This window comes from Schistocerca nitens, chromosome 5, assembly GCF_023898315.1.
Source record: "Schistocerca nitens isolate TAMUIC-IGC-003100 chromosome 5, iqSchNite1.1, whole genome shotgun sequence".
NCBI lineage: Eukaryota > Metazoa > Arthropoda > Insecta > Orthoptera > Acrididae > Schistocerca > Schistocerca nitens.
The window spans coordinates 613,673,645-613,692,050 of NC_064618.1; the positions used below are offsets into that span (position 1 = coordinate 613,673,645).

The window sequence follows — 18,406 nt, forward strand, 5'->3', positions numbered from 1 at the left end:
GAAATGAGTTTTACCGGGTATCCCCCACTAAAGACCGTCAGGCGCACTTTCATTGGTTCAAATGGTTCAAATGGCTCTGAGCACTATGGGACTTAACATCTTAGGTCATCAGTCCCCTAGTACTTAGAACTACTTAAACCTAACTAACCTAAGGACATCACACACATCCATGCCCGAGGCAGGATTCGAACCTGCAACCGTAGCAGTCCCGCGGCTCCGGACTGCAGCGCCCAGAACCGCACGGCCACTTTCATTGTTGTTTCGCCAGATATTTCCAATTTAGTTTTTGTAATGTGTAACTGAAGTGAGCCCGAACAGATGCAGCTCATCACATCATTCACGCCTCGCCTGCTGTCCAAAGGAAGCAACAGTATATTTCCCATCAGAAACAAAATTATTTTTAAAGATCAATATTACATATTCATTCGATGTGTGTGTTCGTAGATTTTCCCGGCGAATGAGATGCTTGAAGGTCTCTCGGGCATGCAGCCGGGTTGACTGGTCATTGTAGAACGAATTTTCGACGGCGTAACGTGCCATCATCATTAGGTTACTCCTGTTGACTGACGTCCTAGGCCGAAAGGATGGGGCCCCTCCACGCCCACACCAACGTGGTGACCAAACCAGAAGTTCTACTGTCACCTCCGTAAACATGTTAGTTTTTGAATCAGGCGTCACAGGATGCGGGCTGTGATGTTATCCATGCGTCTGGGTAAGATTGCTCAATAACATGGTCCATCAGGAGATAGAAGTGGTCGAAAACGATTGAAGGGTAGCGGTTGTAAGAGCAGAGGAAAAAAAAAAGTGCCAAGGCCAGCGCCAAGGGAAAAAAAGTCTGCGACAGTAGGACGGGTAGTAAGGGCAGTAGCGGCTTGCTAGCTGCGACAGAGCATGCAAGGTGAGGTAGGGTTAGCGTGAGGTATCGTGCATCGTTACCTATGTGCTGCGTGTTCGTTAGCTGGGTCAGTCCGGGTTCTGCGGCTGGGCTCGCTTGTAGTCTCCTGGGCCGGCCGCAGTGGCTTCCTCCCTGTAACATAGGAGGTCGGCGCGGCAACGCATGCGTTGCTGTTAGGCCCTCTGCTGCGCCTTGTCGTCAGTGACTTGGTGCAGCTTCATCAGGCTGGTGCAGAACGGCGGCGGTCGGCTACCGTTCAGCGTCCTCCTCTACTGGACGCCGCAGCCCTTCCGTAATGCAGCTTCCATGAGCTCCGCTTGTTCGGAGAGCTGCACCAATTCAGCGTCGGAGGAAAAGGTATTACCGTTCGCTCGCACTTGTGCGATGAAGGCCGCCCTTTTGGCTTCTCGATCCCTTGCGGGGCCCGGTCCCGCAGCAGTCGGCGTTGCCACCGGTTCCGCTGGGGCGGCGGTTGTCTTCTTTGCGCCTCTCACCTGTGGTGCTGCTGGGGTAACCGCTCGGATAGGCGCGCGAACGTTCTTCTGCGAGGTTGCAGGAGTGTTCGCAGGTACGACTGCGCTGAGGCCTTGGGCGAAGACTGCGCGCAGTTGCCTCAAGGCCTCTTCCTTCTCTGCAGCCACGGCGGCTGCGAAGGCAGCCCTCTCCGCCACCATGACGGCTTTGAGGGCTGCTGTGGCCTCCTTCACGGCGGTGCCGAGTTCGAGGTCACATCTCTTCACGGGAGAGCGAGCTGCGACCTGGCTGCCCTTTTCCGAGCGGCCGTCCCTGCCCCTGGCAGGTGGATCTGCTGCTGCGCCGTCCCTCAGCTGCGCCGGGCTGTTCTGCGCCCTACGCCGTTTCCGACGTCGTCTTCGCTTCTGCTGCTGCGTCGGTGCGGCCGCGGCCGCTTCGCCGCCCCCGGCACGGTTGCGGCTTGAGAAAGCCGCACAACCGCGCCAACTGGCGACGTGCGGGCCGCCACACCGGACACAAGTCGGCAGAGCGTTGCTGCCGCGGTCGCAGGCGCGGCTGTCGTGCTCCCCTGAGCACTTGACGCACCGCGCCGCGTTGCGGCAATACTTCGCAACATGGCCCTCGCCCTGGCACCTGAAGCACTGGGGCTGAGGGTCCATGGCGGTCGGGAGAGCCTCCGTCGTAACCGGGAAGCCCAGCAACTTCCGCAAGTCGAAGATGTCGTTCCCGCCGTCGACCGTTTGCACGGTCACGGCATAGAGCGGCGCCCTCTTCCTGTGGGTGCGGTTGTGCAACCTTGCGGCTGCACCACCAAACCCGGCTCGCAGCAGCCCTTCCCGGACCGCTGCCTCATCACAGCACGAAGGTAACCCCCTGAGGAGTGCCTTAGTCGTCTTCATCCTTCCTACGGAAGGTGCCTTCTCACGCGCCGGCGGCGCGTCGACGATGTGGTCGGCCACTGCGACCTCGATCGCGCTGTGGTCGGCCACGTTTGCGGCTCGAACGCAGATCAGCGAGTCTGTATCGACAGACTCGTAGACCACCTCGTTCCGAGCGCAATTCGTCATGGTGTCGAACAGCGCTGTCCACCCGCCTTTGCACTTGACGTACAAAGGGGGGACAGGCCGCGACTCGTCTTGTCGGGAGTTCCTTGCACGGTCGGCAGACTCAGTGAGTTGCACAACCGAAGGACCCTTCGTAGCGGCAGGTTTCCTCTGCGCACCCTTCTTTCCCATGCTGCGAGGCGCGGAACACGACAATTTGCACGCGTTGTGAAAACAACGCACGACAATTTGCTCTCCGCGGCGCCCACAGCACAGAAAACCTCTTCACGAGCTCTCAACGGCCGAGTAAGCGAAGCGCGCAACGGCAGCGATGCGCTCGCCTCGCCAGCTCAGGCCGCTCTAGGACTTTTTTTTTTTTTTTTTTTTTTGCACATTTCATTCCCTTCTCAGGTGGAGAAGGGCGGGCTGTTATAGAGCGTGCGTTGAGCTCTTTTCAGCCATGGGGTTAAAGTTGTTCTGTTTTGGCACTGTTTATTTTTTGCTGGGGTACAAGGAAGGGGGGGGGGGGGATTTCTCCCAATTGGGAATTTATTTGCAGGAGTTTGTAGGGGACAGTTCCGGTATTTACCTTAACGGCCAAGAAAAACCTGCAAAACCCGGCCAGAACTGCTTGTTATGGCTCTCCTTCTCTTTATTTACCGAGTTGCCAGCGTCGTTGGCGCTGGCGTTCACGGTGGGCAAGGGCGGCTTCGCGCTGTCTTTCGCGTTCCGCCTCTTGCTCTCTTCTGTATTTTTCTTCTCGCACATAGCTTCTTATGAGCTCCTTGCTTACCAAGTAGCTCGTTTGGTGCACACTGCGGTCGTCAATGTCCGGGTTGGTGACGTCCAGGATCTCTCTGTCCACAAGGTAGTGGCTGTGATTCACGAACTCCTTGGTTTGGACACATGAGTCCTGACGAGCTCCCTTGCCTTCTAATGTGGCCTGTGTGGCCCGACTTATCGTCATCTTCTTCGGCCAGGCCGTTTGTGTGGCCTGGTCGTCTTCATGCAGCTCATCCGTCTGCAGCGTCTGCGTCTTCTTGGTGGTATCGCGGCGGAGGGATTCTCGGAGGGTGAGGCAGGCGGCTCCATCTCTGCATGGAGAACCATGCGGAATCGTGTTTCCGCCTCCTGGAGGGTCGACTCGATGTCGGGACCAGCTATCGCCGCCGTCTTCCCACTCGCTGCGTCGCGCTGCCGCCCCCCTCCTCCGCCCTTGCCGCAGGCGGCGGGGGAAGGCGGCCGCACGTGAGCGGTGGCCGTCGTCGAATCTCCTCCGGGTGCCGCCGTTGTTCCCGCGGCGTTGCCTCCTCCTCTCGCTGTTTCCTCTGTCCCTCCGTTGCTCGCCGCGGCTGCAGAACGTTGTCGTCTCCTTCTCCTGCGGCGTCGCCTCTTTGCCTGGGGCGCCGTCTCCTTTGCAGTGGCGGGATTTCGGCCGTTGAAGGCCTGACATCCGCGCCAGTTTGCGACGTGCTCACCGCCGCAGCGGACGCACGTCGGTTTGACGTCTTTGGTGCTGGTACAGGTGCGGGTGTCATGGTGACGTCCGCACTTGACGCACCTGGCGGCGTTGCGGCAGTGCTTTGCCACATGCCCTTCCTCCTGGCACTTGAAGCACTGTGGCTTCGTGTCCAGGTGGGGGGGGGGGGGGGAGCCTCCGGTTGCACGTGGAAGCCCAAGAGCTTCCGGATGTCGAGAATGTCCCCGCCGTTGTCCGCCGCTGGTGTGGCGACAATAAACAGAGGCGGTTTCTTCCTATTGGTTTTGTTGTGCAACCTGACGGTTGCCTCAACAAAACCTTGGCGGCGCAGTCCTTCTTTCACCGCTCGCTCCGTGAGGATCCAAGGCAGCCCCCTCAGGAGCGCCTTGGTGACTTCTTTGCGACGAGTCTTTTGACCCATCGCACCTCTTTCCGGGGCGTCCACCGTGTGAGCGCAGAACTTTTATTGATGGATTCCGCGCTTGACTGAGTTGAAATCTGTTGTCCTTGTTAATAAGGTTCTCGTGCAGCCGAATTTCAATTGCTTCCTCGTATACACAGTCCCAAAAGCGGGATGTGTTATGCAGGACTTCTGTGTTCTCGTATTTCATACGATGATTTGTCTCGACGCAATGTTCTGCGATTGCAGATTTTGTAGGCTGTTGGAGGTCGGTGGGTGTGCCTTTTGTGTTCAGTTCACCTTTCCTCGGTCGTGCGAATGGTTTGCCCACATATGCTTTCCCACACTCGGACGGTATGAAATAAACTTCAGATTTCCGGAGTCCTAAATCGTCCTTCACTGTCCCTACAACGAACTTGATCTTTGGCGGCGGTTGGTAGACGCATTTGATGTTATGACGTCCTAGAATCCTGCCTATTTTTCCAGACACGTTGCCCGCGTATGGTATGTTGACTGTCGCTTTCGATGGATCATCATCAGGTGTCGGCTGTGGTGTGGTTTTCTGTTTGAAGGTGCGTCGAATGTGACGGTCACTATAGCCGCTATTCTGGAACACATCCTTGAGGTGGTCTAGTTCCGGTTTTAAGCTTTCTTCGTCGGAGATCACACGAGCTCTGTGAACCAATGTATTTCGTACTCCTTCCCTTTGTGACGGGTGATGACAGCTGGAGGCGTGAAGGTACACATCCATGTGTCTTCCTGAAGACTCCGATCTCCAACAGCCTACAAATTCTGCAATCGCTGAACATTGCCTCGAGACAAATCATTGTATGAAATACGAGAACACAGAAGTCCTGCACAACACATCCCGCTTTTGGGACTGTGTATACGTGGAAGAAATTGAAATCCGGTTGTACGAGAACCTTATTAACAAGGACAACAGATTTCAACTCGGCCAAGCGTGGAATCCAACAATAAAAGTTCTGCAGGAGCAGCGGAAACGGGGCACCATACCCGCCGAAGGCGGCATGGGTACTGACGCCCATCAGTCATCTCGTCAGCGCAAGCTACCCCCACCATCGCGGCCTGCACATCCCTCGAGCCAGACGCGGAGTCAGTGGAGGGGAGAGGGGACAGGTATATATACCACACCAGCCGCCAGCCTAGGACGTCAGTCAACAGGAGTAACCTGATGATGTTACGTTACGCCGTCGAAAATTCGTTCTACAACGACCTGTCAACCCGGCTGCATGCCCAAGAGACCTTCAAGCATTCGATGTAGTGTTCTCAAATTAGTGTGATGCGATATTCGTTTTATCGATATGTATATACAAAAGAGTAAAACCGGAATAGCAACCAATACTCCAGCAGCAACTGAGTAGCGCTGCTGCATGGCGGTAGCATGTAGTGCGGGGCTTGGTGGCGCGCGAGTTCTGCTGGAATGCTGGTGTTCTCCTGTTTTACTGTCGCTGTTAATGCATATGGATAAAGCGAATATCGCCTAGATTAATTTGGCACTGTCCTATCGAATGGGAACATAAAATTCCGTTTTAAAAATCTTTTGTTTGTAACGATAAGCAAACTTCGCTTTCCATTGACCTTAGTAGTCGCTTGAAACACATGATGATCAGTATTTGTTTGGGCTGACACCACCTACACATTACAGGAACGAAATTTAAAATATCTGCCGTAACACCAGATCAAATATGCCTGACGGCTGTTAGAAGATACATCCTGTAAGCAGGTAGTTCCATTTTACCATCACCACCTACCACCTCAAATACTTTTTTGTCCATAAGCAAAGAAAAAAAAAGTATGTGGAAAATGTTTATCTACCTGGTGTACACCAATCATCACGACTGCCTTTTTTGCAACTTAAAAAAAATTTAAGTCGCTCGGTTCTGGAAAGGTACCGTTCCCTTAAGATTCTCTACAGAATATGAGAGGAAGTGGCCTCACTTTTAATGTTACTTTACCGTACATCATTGAAACAACGGACTGTGTCAAGTAACTGGGAAAGCGTGCATCTCCTTAAAATTTATGTAAGAATTGCATGGTCAATGTAGATAAGACTTATCTAACAGATTTATTTAAATGTAACCCAATTCCCTTACAGCTGGTCTTTTATGGTATTTTTTTAGTTTATCTCACGTTGTAAAATCGTTTTCGAGACAGTATCATCTCATCTAGACACCTCCCTTGATGAAACAACTGTTACAGTACTTAAACCTTTAGATCGTTAAGCACGTCTAGCAGTATTTTAAAATCAGGTAATATTGTGCATGAGATAAATACAAATTTTAAAAAAATCAACTGTGGGGAGACCGGTTTTCATTAGAACAAGTAAATAAAAGGTGAAAGTCCTAAGGATATCGGAGCGCACTCGATTCAACGAAAATTATCTGATTGATATCAATTTCTTGAGGCATTATGGAAAATACGTTCTACTCAAGAATCATTACTTCTCAGAAGGCCAATTAAATCTTACGTGGAAATAAAGGTTTTCTGTCAGCACCGATAGTACGGTGAAATCCTGCTTGCTCTGTTGTCTAGTGAGATTCAGAGGGCAACAAATAGATATGTTGCGGTTGAAAGTCGTATTTATTAAGTTTCAGAAAGTCCACACAGTTGCCTAGCAAACAAACTACATGAATCTGGTGTACCCGAATTGATATGAGATTGTACAATACAGACTTGCACGGCCAGTATTTGTGGCCTTGGTGAATTGTGTTTTATGGGCATTAATCCGCGGTCCGAGGCATATTTCTGCGATTAAAGTTTCGTCTCTTAATGATGGAGACCAAATCAGAAGCTATAAAGATGCAGTTCTTAATTTACAATAATTTAGTAAGCCGAACTGTTTATACGTACCCACGCACGGACTTGGTCGTGGCCGCGCGGGATTAGCCGAGCGGTATAAGACGCTGCAGTCATGGACTTTGCAGCTGGTCCCGTTGGAGGTTCGACTCCTCCCTCGGGCGTAGGTGTGTGTGTTTGTCCATAGGATACTTTAGATTAAGTAGTGTGTAAGCTTAGGGACTGATGACCTTAGCAGTTAAGTCCCATAAGATTTCTCACACATTTTGAACTTGGTCGTGACGTCATCAGACTGCTTCTTGAGGTCGCGTGATCGCTTCCGACTGCAACACCCGGATTGAGGAAATAAAGGGCAATTGCCATTTAGAGACGAGGGAACAACCAATTTTGTTTCAGCAGTACTTCGGTTTTGATCAACAACCAGTCATTATTGTGCTAGGATGCAAAGAGAGGCCATAGAATTCAAAAGCAAACAAACAACTGCAGCAGGAAAGAAGGATTAAGTAGGTTGTGGGCATAAGCGCTAAGTAAAGCAAAGAGCGCCAACTGTTCGCCACTATAGCGGATTCGCGCCGATGGTGGCGGGGTGATGAAGCCACGATCAGACCGTTGCCTGCATACGTATATAAACGGTCAAGCTTGCTGGTCTTCTTAAAACTTTAAATGTTTTGCCTTTATATTCTCTGAAGATTCTCCAGCATTCCGAGACGAATCGTTAGGCGCGGACAATAGCCTAATGCCCATAAAACAAAATTCAACAAAGATATGAGATTGAATTGAAAACTTCCTTACCAACAGAGATCGGTATGTCGTTCTTCATGGTGTGATAGGACCACTGCCGTTCGCAGTATGTGTAAAATACTTGGCGAATGAAGTTGGTGGTCCTGTTAAGTAGCATGAACGTAGGCGACCACCAGGTGAAACTTACTGGTAGATTAAAACTGTGTGACGCACCGAGACTCGACCTCGGGACCTTTGCCTTTCTACCAACTGAGCTACCACCAGGCGAAAGGCAAATGTCCCGAGTTCGAGTCTCGGTCCGGCACACAGTTTTAATCTGCCAGAAAGTTTCATAATCAGCGCACACTCCCCTGCAGAGTGAAAATTTCATTCTGACCATCAGGTGGTCGGGCGGTCAGTAGACGAGGTGGGAAGTCTGTATCTGATGGCAGACGTATGAGATTCGCCAGTGGCCAATCACAGTCCCATATTGCAGCTTTAACGGTTTCTTTGGGACGATTAGTTTGGATCAAGGGGAAGCAAGGACAGACAGAGCGATTTCTGACGTCGTACTTGACAGTTATAGGGGCCCTGTCCCAGACTCCTACAGTCGCCGGGCGGGGTGCGGTTGTGAGGTACCAAGTTGCGTTGCACCCAGCGTAGTCACTGATATGGCAGTATCTCTCGGCTTCCATGACATCATTATGCTGGGAGCTCGGACGTTCCCCCGTGCTGAGATAGCTTCCGCATTTCCTCCAAATTGCAGTCTGCTGGTTATTGACACGGGAGGTTCGGCTTCGGTGAGTTGCCAAGGTAGAATTTGGTCGAAATTTTAGTGTCTGCCGGGTATACTATCTTGAGGCGTAACACAATGGAAAAAAACCTAAGAAAAATTAAGATACTTTCATATAGATACCATCTTCAAATAGATACGGCTTACCGGCCAATGATCTTCCTCATTGCAGATGCACTCACATTGCTCAAACTCTTACGGGAATCGGTAGATTGAATGCCGTGATTAATGAGTATAGTTGGCAGGGGCACTAAAAATGTAGTGTGTGGACAATAAGTTGGAAATGTGGATCTCACGGGGAGCGTACCAGAGATAAGTCCCTGCAGTCACACTTTCTCACTCAGCTAGTAAAAAATGGCTCTGAGCACTATGGGACTTAACATCTGTGGTCATCAGTCCCCTAGGACTTAGAACTACTTAAACCTAACTAACCTAAGGACATCACACACATCCATGCCCGAGGCAGGATTCGAACCTGCGACCGTAGCAGTTGCGCGGTTCCGGACTGAGCGCCTAGACTCAGCTAGTAAAATGTACATCATGTGCACTTAACTAACTTCTGTGTTTCTCTCAAATATTATACTAAGGTTTGTGTTGATTCCTTCGTTCATGCACGGCATTTCATTGAAAGCAGTGTGACGCCCACTGTTTTGCAGATCGCCAGTGGCTGTGGCAGACCTGCACAGAGTTCGGCTACTACCAGACCACGGACTCAGCCAAGCAGCCGTTCGGCCACTGGAGGACTCTGCCCTACTACACTGACATGTGCTCCTTCATCTTCGGCTCAGAGTTAAGTACGGCTGGAGGGCACCTAGGTTGCTTATTGCTCTTTCTTGTAGATAGTATTTCAATAATCGTTCCTCGTGTAAACGTTGATTTCTTTCGATCTTCGAGTAAAGAACATTTTCTGATATATGTTGTGTATTCTGGCGTTGTTTTACGGACATTTTATGCTCAGAATTTCAGTTCGACGTAACTGCTTTATTCCGGTAAGCTCTTTACTCCATGTGTATCGTGTTTAACCACGAAAGTTTGCAGAAGACTAACTAGTTCACCATGAGAAACCTTCTTTCATCCGTTGCTGGCCAGCATTTAAATAGTGGATTTCCGGCCCAGTGGTTTCAGTCTGATAACATATTTTTACTTCGCTTTCTTATCCGGCTCGCTGGTCTTATCTCGAGGCCAGCTCCGCACACTGATTGCTGGTTTCACCTAGCGTCAGCACCGACAACTATTTGCAGCAGCTAAGAGACTGTTGAAAGTTAGCCGTCTTTTTAGCGCAATGTGGCACTGAGTACCGGGGCTTGCAACCCAGACTTAGTTGTATATTTAATTTGTAACATCTTTGTATCAGACCTTTAGAATTTCAGATAATACTTTGTTCTTATACTTCCCTTAGGAAGATGTTTTCATTAATAATTATAACCAGTTCGTTTCTTACAAAACTATGGGTTGTTTCATTCTGAAATCACTGGGACGTAATGAGCTATGTAGCCATTAAAATCGTCGTAAAGCGCGAGTCGTTTCACCTTGAAACCACCCAAAATATTCTATTATGAATTTCAGATTTTATTGTTCTTAGATCCTGCTATTCCTCTTTGTGACAATAAATCTACATTTAGCCCCGGTGAAGTTTGAGTTTCGATGTAGCGGGCAAGCAACTAAGAAATCACACAAATACCTGGATGGATCGCAAACCGTTACAGTTTCTTTGGAAATTCCACAGTAAGCAGAGTATCTCGGAAATGTATAGATGGTTCCGGTGGGGAAATTTTGTAAGGGATTACAATGGCTGTATGCAGCTTCTAGACAAAACATTATGCTAAGATAAATCTGTGAGATTCGTAGAAAAAGCGAGAAGTGGTGGCACAGAATTTTCTGCCACTTTCGTCGTTGTCACTGTTGTAAATGCCTTCATCATTTATAAAGAGCACTGCAATCACTAACAAATATCCTTGAAGCAGTTCAGACTCTTTGGAGCATCTTCATCAAATCCTACCCGTACTTTGACAGTGCATCCCATATGCTGGAGAGGGGATCACCTAGTGGATGTGCACACTGTAGTGATGCTAAGAACTACGTCGCACAACATCAGTGTGTAACACATACAATGTCGACTTTTATACAACGAAAACAAAGAACTGTTTCACTGACTAGAGTTTGAAAGAAATTGTTATATTTTTTTCCTGTGTTTATACATGGGCTGTGAAGGGTCAACCAATCGTTCCTCGATACTCAACTGACGACACTTACACAGTCTGGCCACACGTAGAATAAGACTGCATCGTCTTAACTACTTTCATAAAGATACCTAGCTCACCAGAAAAACAGAAAAATCTGGATTTTTGTCATTGTTGGATGTTATGATCAGACTGAAAGTATGATGGCTTTGGAACATTCGATTTGTCCTAAGACCACTCGTACTCATAATTATTTACATTTTGAAGTAATTAATAACCTTAACAAACCATGGCCTTGTGTTTGCCTAAGAAGTTCGTCCATCTAACCGCAGTTTCCAGTGGAAGTTGCACGCATATTAAAAAGAAAAACCAGCCGCTGACTATAGAGGACACTGCACACTAGAAAAACTTACCTTAGGTTGGTGCAGAAAACACCAGTCTGAATTTGCATTTTGCTCCACACGTCGAGCACTGTATCTTCCACAAGGCACTGAATGGAATATGGGAAAATAATCGTCTTGGCCAAATGATTTTTAATTAATACGTGCCCAGTTTTGACGATCACATTACAATCTCTTTCTAATTATACATTTGGGTCATACTCGGCGCTTACGAAACTTAGTTTCATTGGATTTTATCAGAGTTTACGTTCCATATGTGAACAGTTCTATAGCTGCTGGAACCATTTTTATTTTTTCATATTTACATTAAAAGTTAATACTCAACTTCTCAAAATACGCTCACTGTAATTCATAAAAAAGTAAATATATCATAATATTTATGTAGAATTTTCGAAATTTTGGCGGACCAAGGCAAGCAATGTAGGTACAATTGGAGCAACACTGTCACATCGTTTTCGTGGTTTCGCTGTTTCAGGTACACGGCGGAGAGGGTGGAGGAGGGCGTGAGGAAGGCCAACCTGCTGTACGGGGGTCGCACCCCCAACGTCAACAACGTTGCTTTCGTGAACGGCGGCCTCGAGCCGTGGCACGCGCTCGGAGTCCTCGAGGACATCAACGAATCATCCCCAGCCATCGTCATTGAGTGTTAGTATCTCACACCAATACAATACCATTATATGCATCCCATAGCTTACCTCCAATCCGAGCATTCCGCTTCTGGATGTAAAATATTTACAGCAAAGTGCTATCCTTCAATTTAGACGTACATGTCATCTTAAAGCGAGTGTCGTGCGACATGTGAACACTTTATGTGTTCACGTGTTAAACACATACTCGTGTGCCAAAATATTATCATCACCTGCTGAACACTGCACATCAGAAAAACTTGTCGGGGGGTTGCTGCAGCAAACATCAGTAATGGATTTGCATTCTGCACCGTACGCCGATCACTAATCATGGAGCCCGCATCCCGTGGTCGTGCGGTAGCGTTCTCGCTTCCCACGCCCGGGTTCCCGGGTTCGATTCCCGGCGGGGTCAGGGATTTTCTCTGCCTCGTGATGGCTGGGTGTTGTGTGCTGTCCTTAGGTTAGTTAGGTTTAAGTAGTTCTAAGTTCTAGGGGACTTATGACCACAGCAGTTGAGTCCCATAGTGCTCAGAGCCATTTGAACCATTTGAACTAATCATGGAACCGTGCTCAACAGTAACTCTGCGTGGCCTGAATGCAATGTTTGCATAGTTTTAAAACAAATGCTATTGGTCGCTTGTCTTAATTATTTACTATGGGCGAGATGTGAAGCTGCTAGTATACAATGAAATTAAAAGTTCACAAAAAGTCGATTTTATCTGTCAAATAGATTAGTACAGTGCTTTCTAGGATATAAAGCAGCTTCTTTGTACTGATTGTCAGACGTGTATAAGAATCACTGTCTGCAAAAGAAAAAAATAGTATTACCAGATTAGTTCGCCTTCCAATAAACATGCTTTGGCTATGGAAATATGGTGGTGTATGGAACAGGAATCTTTGGAGCAGCCACAATATTCACTAGATTTATCACCATCTGCCTTTGACGAATGGAAGAGGTACGACAGACAATCTGTAATATTGGTACGATATACGCTCATCCTTGCACTCTAGTGTGACATTCAGAGTCTATATGTATTTGTAGATATAGGTGTGGATAGTGTACTCCCATATCTACAGGTTAGCAAAACATTGTGGTGTACAGTGAACGCCGGCCGGAGTGGCCGAGCGGTTCTAGGCGCTACAGTCTGGAACCGCGCGATCGCTACGGTCGCAGATTCGAATCCTGCCTTGGGCATGGATGTGTGTGATGTCATTAGGTTAGTTAGGTTTAAGTTAGGTTTAAGTTCTAAGGGACTGATGACTTCAGAAGTTAAGTCCCATAGCGCTCAGAGCCATTTGAACCATTTTGAATTTTTGTAATTTTAAATGTGTTCTATCGTATAATTAATGTCTTTCAGCTGAAGAGCAGCGCATATGCTGCTGCCAGCCCCTACCAGATGGGACATTGAAATACAATAAATGAAAAAAAATGTAATGTATGCAATACGGTTTGCATTCCACTTTCGAAGCTGCTATGGGTTTAAGATATTACGTACGGTCAATAGAAAATATACGTATCTGGCTGTTAGTCTTCTTGAACGACCTGAACATAGTTACGGATAAATCTCTATATGCATCTAAAATAATAGCTTACGAGATCTCGTGAATAGTCTGCAAGTTACAAAATTTTTTTCCTGAGGAAGTATAAGTGACCTATTCCACATCATTCAGAGAGGTCACAATTATGAATTACCGATGATGCAAATAGGTAACGAACTACCTTTAGGTGAAAAATCTACAGATGGAACGGAAATATTTTGTGATAAGGGATTAAGCGCCGGTTACGTATATTTTCTACTGACATAAAGGATTTATGGCGTATAGTAACACCTTGAACTCAATAGCAACTTCGAAAGTGGGCTCTATAATATTGCAGAGGAATTCGTTTCATTTTCTTGTGGTCAGCATTCAGGAAACAACAGCCTCCCAAGATCAAAAATCTGTGTGAACATATCTTTTGTCAGGTTCGTAGTGTCATAGTGTCATAAACCCAGTTTAATTTTGCTCAAATTTTCTCTGTTTTCATCTATAGTTGCGATTTGGGACGTCCGCCGTACGGATAATCTTCAAGAGCGTTGTACTAATTACGATTAGGTTTGAATATAGTTACCAATTTCTAAACATTTAATTTTCAACAATCTTTGATTAATTTTCGTCTGAAATAAACGCTCAAAAGAAAAAAATTAGAAAATAGCACGTTACTGGTTTATCCACTCCCAACACGACCACTTTTAAAATACGAACAAAATTATTTCCCCGATGAGAATGATGCTTGAATCACGTTTATATCCAGCATGAACATACAGAAACAAAATTATGTTGATACCAGAGCCATCTGTGTTCCATTTAAAAAATGTGTGAGCTAGCTCTCGATGAATATCAACAAACGTCAGAAAAAGGTAAACTTGAGGGCAACGAGTTAAGCAGGGCATTACTATTGCCACAGAAGATACCGTGAGCGAACGAAATATTAGACACAATGCATACCGTCGGGATTTGCCCTGCTGTGGGCTATTTTCGTTGCAGTACAGATGCAGAGATAGCTGGGGCAAGAAGCGAAACGAAATGCAGTGACTCAGTGACGGGCTGCTGAAGACCATGGGTTCCTTATGCCGGGATGCTCGGAGGGATTCCCTGAGCAGCTTCTAAAGGTCTGCGATGGACTTCAGGTTCAATCTCGAGATTTTTTTCTACCTATTATTACCCCTAAATACCTGAGGCTCTTTGCAGATGATGTTGTCATTTACTGTCTTCTAAAGTCTTCCGATGATCAAAACAAACTGCAAGACGATTTAGACAAACATTGCATGGTGCGAAAACTGGAAAATTAGTCTAAATAATGAAAAGTGTGAAGTCATGAACTCAAGCAGGGAAAGAAATGTTCCAGATTTCTGTTACACGATAAAACGCACATATCTAAAGGCTTTTCATACAACCAAACGCTTAGGGATTACAATATCTTAAATTGAAACGTTCACTCAGATAAGGTTCCGAGGAAAGCAAACCAGACTGCAATTTACTGGCAGAATACTTAGAAGATGCAGCAGATCTTTTAAACAGACTGCGTACACTACTCTTTCAGAATTGAGAAAATGCAACAGGTCTACTGAAGAGACTGCTCTCACTCCGCTTGTCCGCCCTCTTCTGCAGTATTGCTGTATGGTGTGGGAACCGCATCAGATAAGACTAACGGAGGATATCGAAAAAGTTCAAAGAAGGGGGACTTGTTTCGTATTATCGCGTAATAGGGGAGGGAGTGCTACGGATATGATACGCGAACTGGGGTTGCAATCATTAAAACAAAGGCGTTTTTCGTTGCGACAGGATCTTTCATGACATTTCAGTCACCAACTTTCTCCTTAGAGCGTACAAATATTCATTGACACCCACCTGCATAAGGAGATTCAAATGTCCGTGCGTGCTGTTCGTGAGGTAGAGAAGTATCTTGAAGGTGGTTCGACGAATCCTCTGACAGACACACAGTTGTGAATTGAAGAGTAATCATGTAGGTTTAGAAGTAGATGTAGATGTAATGGGATGTAGTTGAATTAAGTCAGACGATTCTGAGAGAGTTAGTTTGGGAAACAAGACGCTAAGGGTGTGGCTGTTCCTGTTTTGTCAGCAAAATAACTTATTATGGTCAAACTGGAGAGGATATAAAATGCCATCTGACACTGGCAATAGCAAGAAAAACGTTTGTGAAAAACAGGAATTTGTTAAGAGCTAATAGAAATTTAAGTGTTGGGAAGTCTCGTTTGAAGGTTTTTGCTGGAGTACAGCCATGTAAGGAAGTGAAACATCAACGATAAGCGGTTCAGAAAAGAAGGAAATAGAAGTGTTTGAAGTGTGATGCTACGGAAGAATTCTGAAGATTAAATGGGTAGATGGCATAACTACTGCGGAGGCAGTGCATCAAACTGTGGAAAAAGAAATTTGTCGCACAAGTTGATCAACAGAAGGGTTTTGTTAATAGAACACATCATGAGGCATCATTTGATAATAGACGTAGGTGAGCGGGAGGGAGGGGGGGGATAAAAATTGTAGGACACCTAGACACGAACACCGTAAGCAGGTTCAAAAGGGTGTAAGTTGTTGTAGTTATTCGCAGATGAAGAAGCTTGCACAGGATAAACTAGCGTGTAGAACTGCTTCAAACCACTCTTCGGACGGAAGACGACGACCACCACCACCACCACCACAACACCACCACCACCACCACCACAAAGACAAAAACAGACTTTTTATAAATTGCGAATGGATATGGATAATGGATATAAATGGAGTAGATATCGCTTAATATGGTACTGAAACAAAGCCCACTCGCTGTAGAACCAAGGACACCAGTAAACGTACCGTCACGCTTTGGGTTACTACTTTAATGTTGTGATGCACCACTCACAGATGTGAAAATGTTCTCAATTTCATACTCTCCGAAGTTGTTAACATGTCGTTTCAGGCTAGACGCTAAATTGTGACTCCACGGAGAATAAAGTAAAGATGTATTCAGCGTGCATCACCAACGTTGTGTCTGCTCAGGACTCCGGCCGCATTCTCCTGCCTACAGCGTCGAGTCATGAGCTAGATATAAAGGGCGTCTCATGCTATAAATGCTCGCGCACTACCGAGTTCTGGCACTTTTGGAAGTACACAGTTGTTTGAGATTGAAACACAAGCATTAATTTATACCTTGGGGCAATTTGGTGGTATTCACTGTCTCATATCGTGACTGAACAAATTCCACTGAACTACTTTTAGCTGTATCCAAATTAACGCTATCACTGTAGACCGTTGACACTGGGAGTATAAGGACTCGAGAAACGTACCCGCTTATCGGGCCTGTGTCCCGCTACAGTGCATCGGTAACAGAAACGTCAATTTTGCTCTTCCTGCCGTAATACTGTGCTGTGTATAGAAGTATTTCCATTAACCTCAAATTGTTATGAGTGTAATTACTTTCACATCTCAGCAAAATCGTTAGAGACACTTTACAGAAAAAAGTGTGAATTGTTTATCGTCAGCACCATCATCATCTGTATTTGACATCTACTGCTGGGTAAAGGCGTCTTCTTGAAGGTATGCTTTACGATATTAATCTCTAGGCATCGATGTTGCCCGTGGTTGCTTTCTGATATCATCTTACCGCTTCCATAAAGCTGATTTCTCCGGTTTTTTCCCCTTGTGTCTTAGAATCCAGTGAAGAACCTCCTTGTTCCATCTAACAACCATGATCTTAGTCAACTTCCTTTCCAACGTTCATTTCCTTCAATGAAACTATAATTTTGTCTGCCACTATAGTTTGTTCCCTCATTTATTCTTCTATTTTTTAGCTTGTGCTAGTAAAGCCTGATATGCATTTCTCCTTTATTGAAGATATTTAGTGCATGCTGAAAGTTCATATATCACCGCCGCTGGACAGAACTGGTACTATACACTGAATGTGGACTTTCTGTTTGATATAGACAGGAAGCTTGACGTCTAAACTATTTGATTTACCCAAAGTATTCCAACCGATTGTTACCATTTTGTTTGCCGGCCTCTGTGGCCGAGAGGTTCTAGGCGCTTAAGTCTGGAACCGCGCTGCTGCTACGGTCGCAGGTTCGAACCCTGCCTCGTGCATGAATGTGTATGATGTCCTTAGGTTAGTTAGGTTTAAGTAGTTCTAAGTCTAGAGGACGGATGACCTCAGATGTTAAGTCACATAGTGTTTAGAGCCATTCACCTGTTTCTGGTGTTTGTCCCGTCGCTTCGTCAACTCCCCTAAATACAATAACACCTTAATTGGTTTAATAATTCTTTATATTCCTGTATATTAGGATCTACGTATTTTCAGAACTGGCATTACATGAATGTTCAGGTTTGCTTTTGCATAATTGTTATAACTCGTTAACAAACACAAGTGGAGTAAGCTCCAAACAAAGTTACTAACGTTTTAGATTTATTCTTAGCCTACAAAAACATGCGCTTTCAGGCACATTTAGTTATATAGTGGTACAAAAAAATGTCATGTAATACATCGGACACTCTCAGACATGGTGTAGTACCACCAGCAAAGGTGGTCCTTACTTGGACTACGATGAAATAAACGGGGTGGATCTCAGGTTATATGGGGAAGCTATGCATACCAGGAAATGACAGATCTGAACAAGAGCTGGGAAGATAAAAAGTGTAGCAGTCATCAGTGTTCCATAGGAATTATGCTGCCGGTCGACAAAGAACTTCTGTGTTTCTGCTGCAACTGTATATGTGATCTGGTGTGTTTCCTGTTCACAGACGAGTCGCACTGCTCGGACCTGTACGCCCCGTCACTTCTGGACATCCCACAGCTGACGGCAGCCCACGACGGGATCGAGCAGCTCGTCGCCCAGTGGAACAGTTAGGGCCCAAGCAGCAGGGGAAAAGTGTTAAGACCAAGAAAGCCAGACACAAAAAGACTGTTGTCTTAATTACTTTCCACCTAGTCAAACAACGCGCTGAAAAGAGGTGCCTGCTGGAAAAGGTTATGCACACATGCATCGCTCGTAGTTGCGCCTGAATATTTTTTCTAGGTTATATTAGTTTTCGTAATTACATTAATTAA

The 18,406-nt window shown here is 46.4% G+C and overlaps 2 protein-coding genes across 2 annotated transcripts in view; both read left to right on the forward strand.

The window, feature by feature from the left end:
- The window catches only part of LOC126260614 (putative serine protease K12H4.7), a 66,564-nt gene extending 62,900 nt beyond the window's left edge, over window positions 1–3,664 (forward strand). The window contains exon 7 of the mRNA XM_049957951.1: window positions 3,425–3,664. Within this exon, the coding sequence (XP_049813908.1) occupies window positions 3,425–3,664 (240 nt within the window). The remainder of the gene's footprint in view (window positions 1–3,424) is intronic.
- Window positions 3,665–5,320: 1,656 nt separating this feature from the next.
- Window positions 5,321–18,206, forward strand: LOC126260615 (putative serine protease K12H4.7). The gene is made up of 4 exons (XM_049957952.1): window positions 5,321–5,405; window positions 9,279–9,411; window positions 11,679–11,848; window positions 18,100–18,206. Exons 1-4 carry the CDS (start codon window positions 5,321–5,323, stop codon window positions 18,204–18,206), a joined length of 495 nt encoding a protein of 164 aa, XP_049813909.1.
- The last annotated feature ends 200 nt before the right edge of the window (window positions 18,207–18,406 follow it).

What these genes read in the sequence shown, in the direction of transcription:
- LOC126260615 (XM_049957952.1), top strand. Translation starts at nt 5,321, where the DNA reads ATGGGTACTGACGCCCATCAGTCATCTCGTCAGCGCAAGCTACCCCCA. An exon ending in TCCTTCATCTTCGGCTCAGA is followed by an intron (nt 9,412 to 11,678) that starts GTTAAGTACGGC and finishes TCGCTGTTTCAG; the next exon opens with GTACACGGCGGAGAGGGTGG. An exon ending in CCCAGCCATCGTCATTGAGT is followed by an intron (nt 11,849 to 18,099) that starts GTTAGTATCTCA and finishes TCCTGTTCACAG; the next exon opens with ACGAGTCGCACTGCTCGGAC.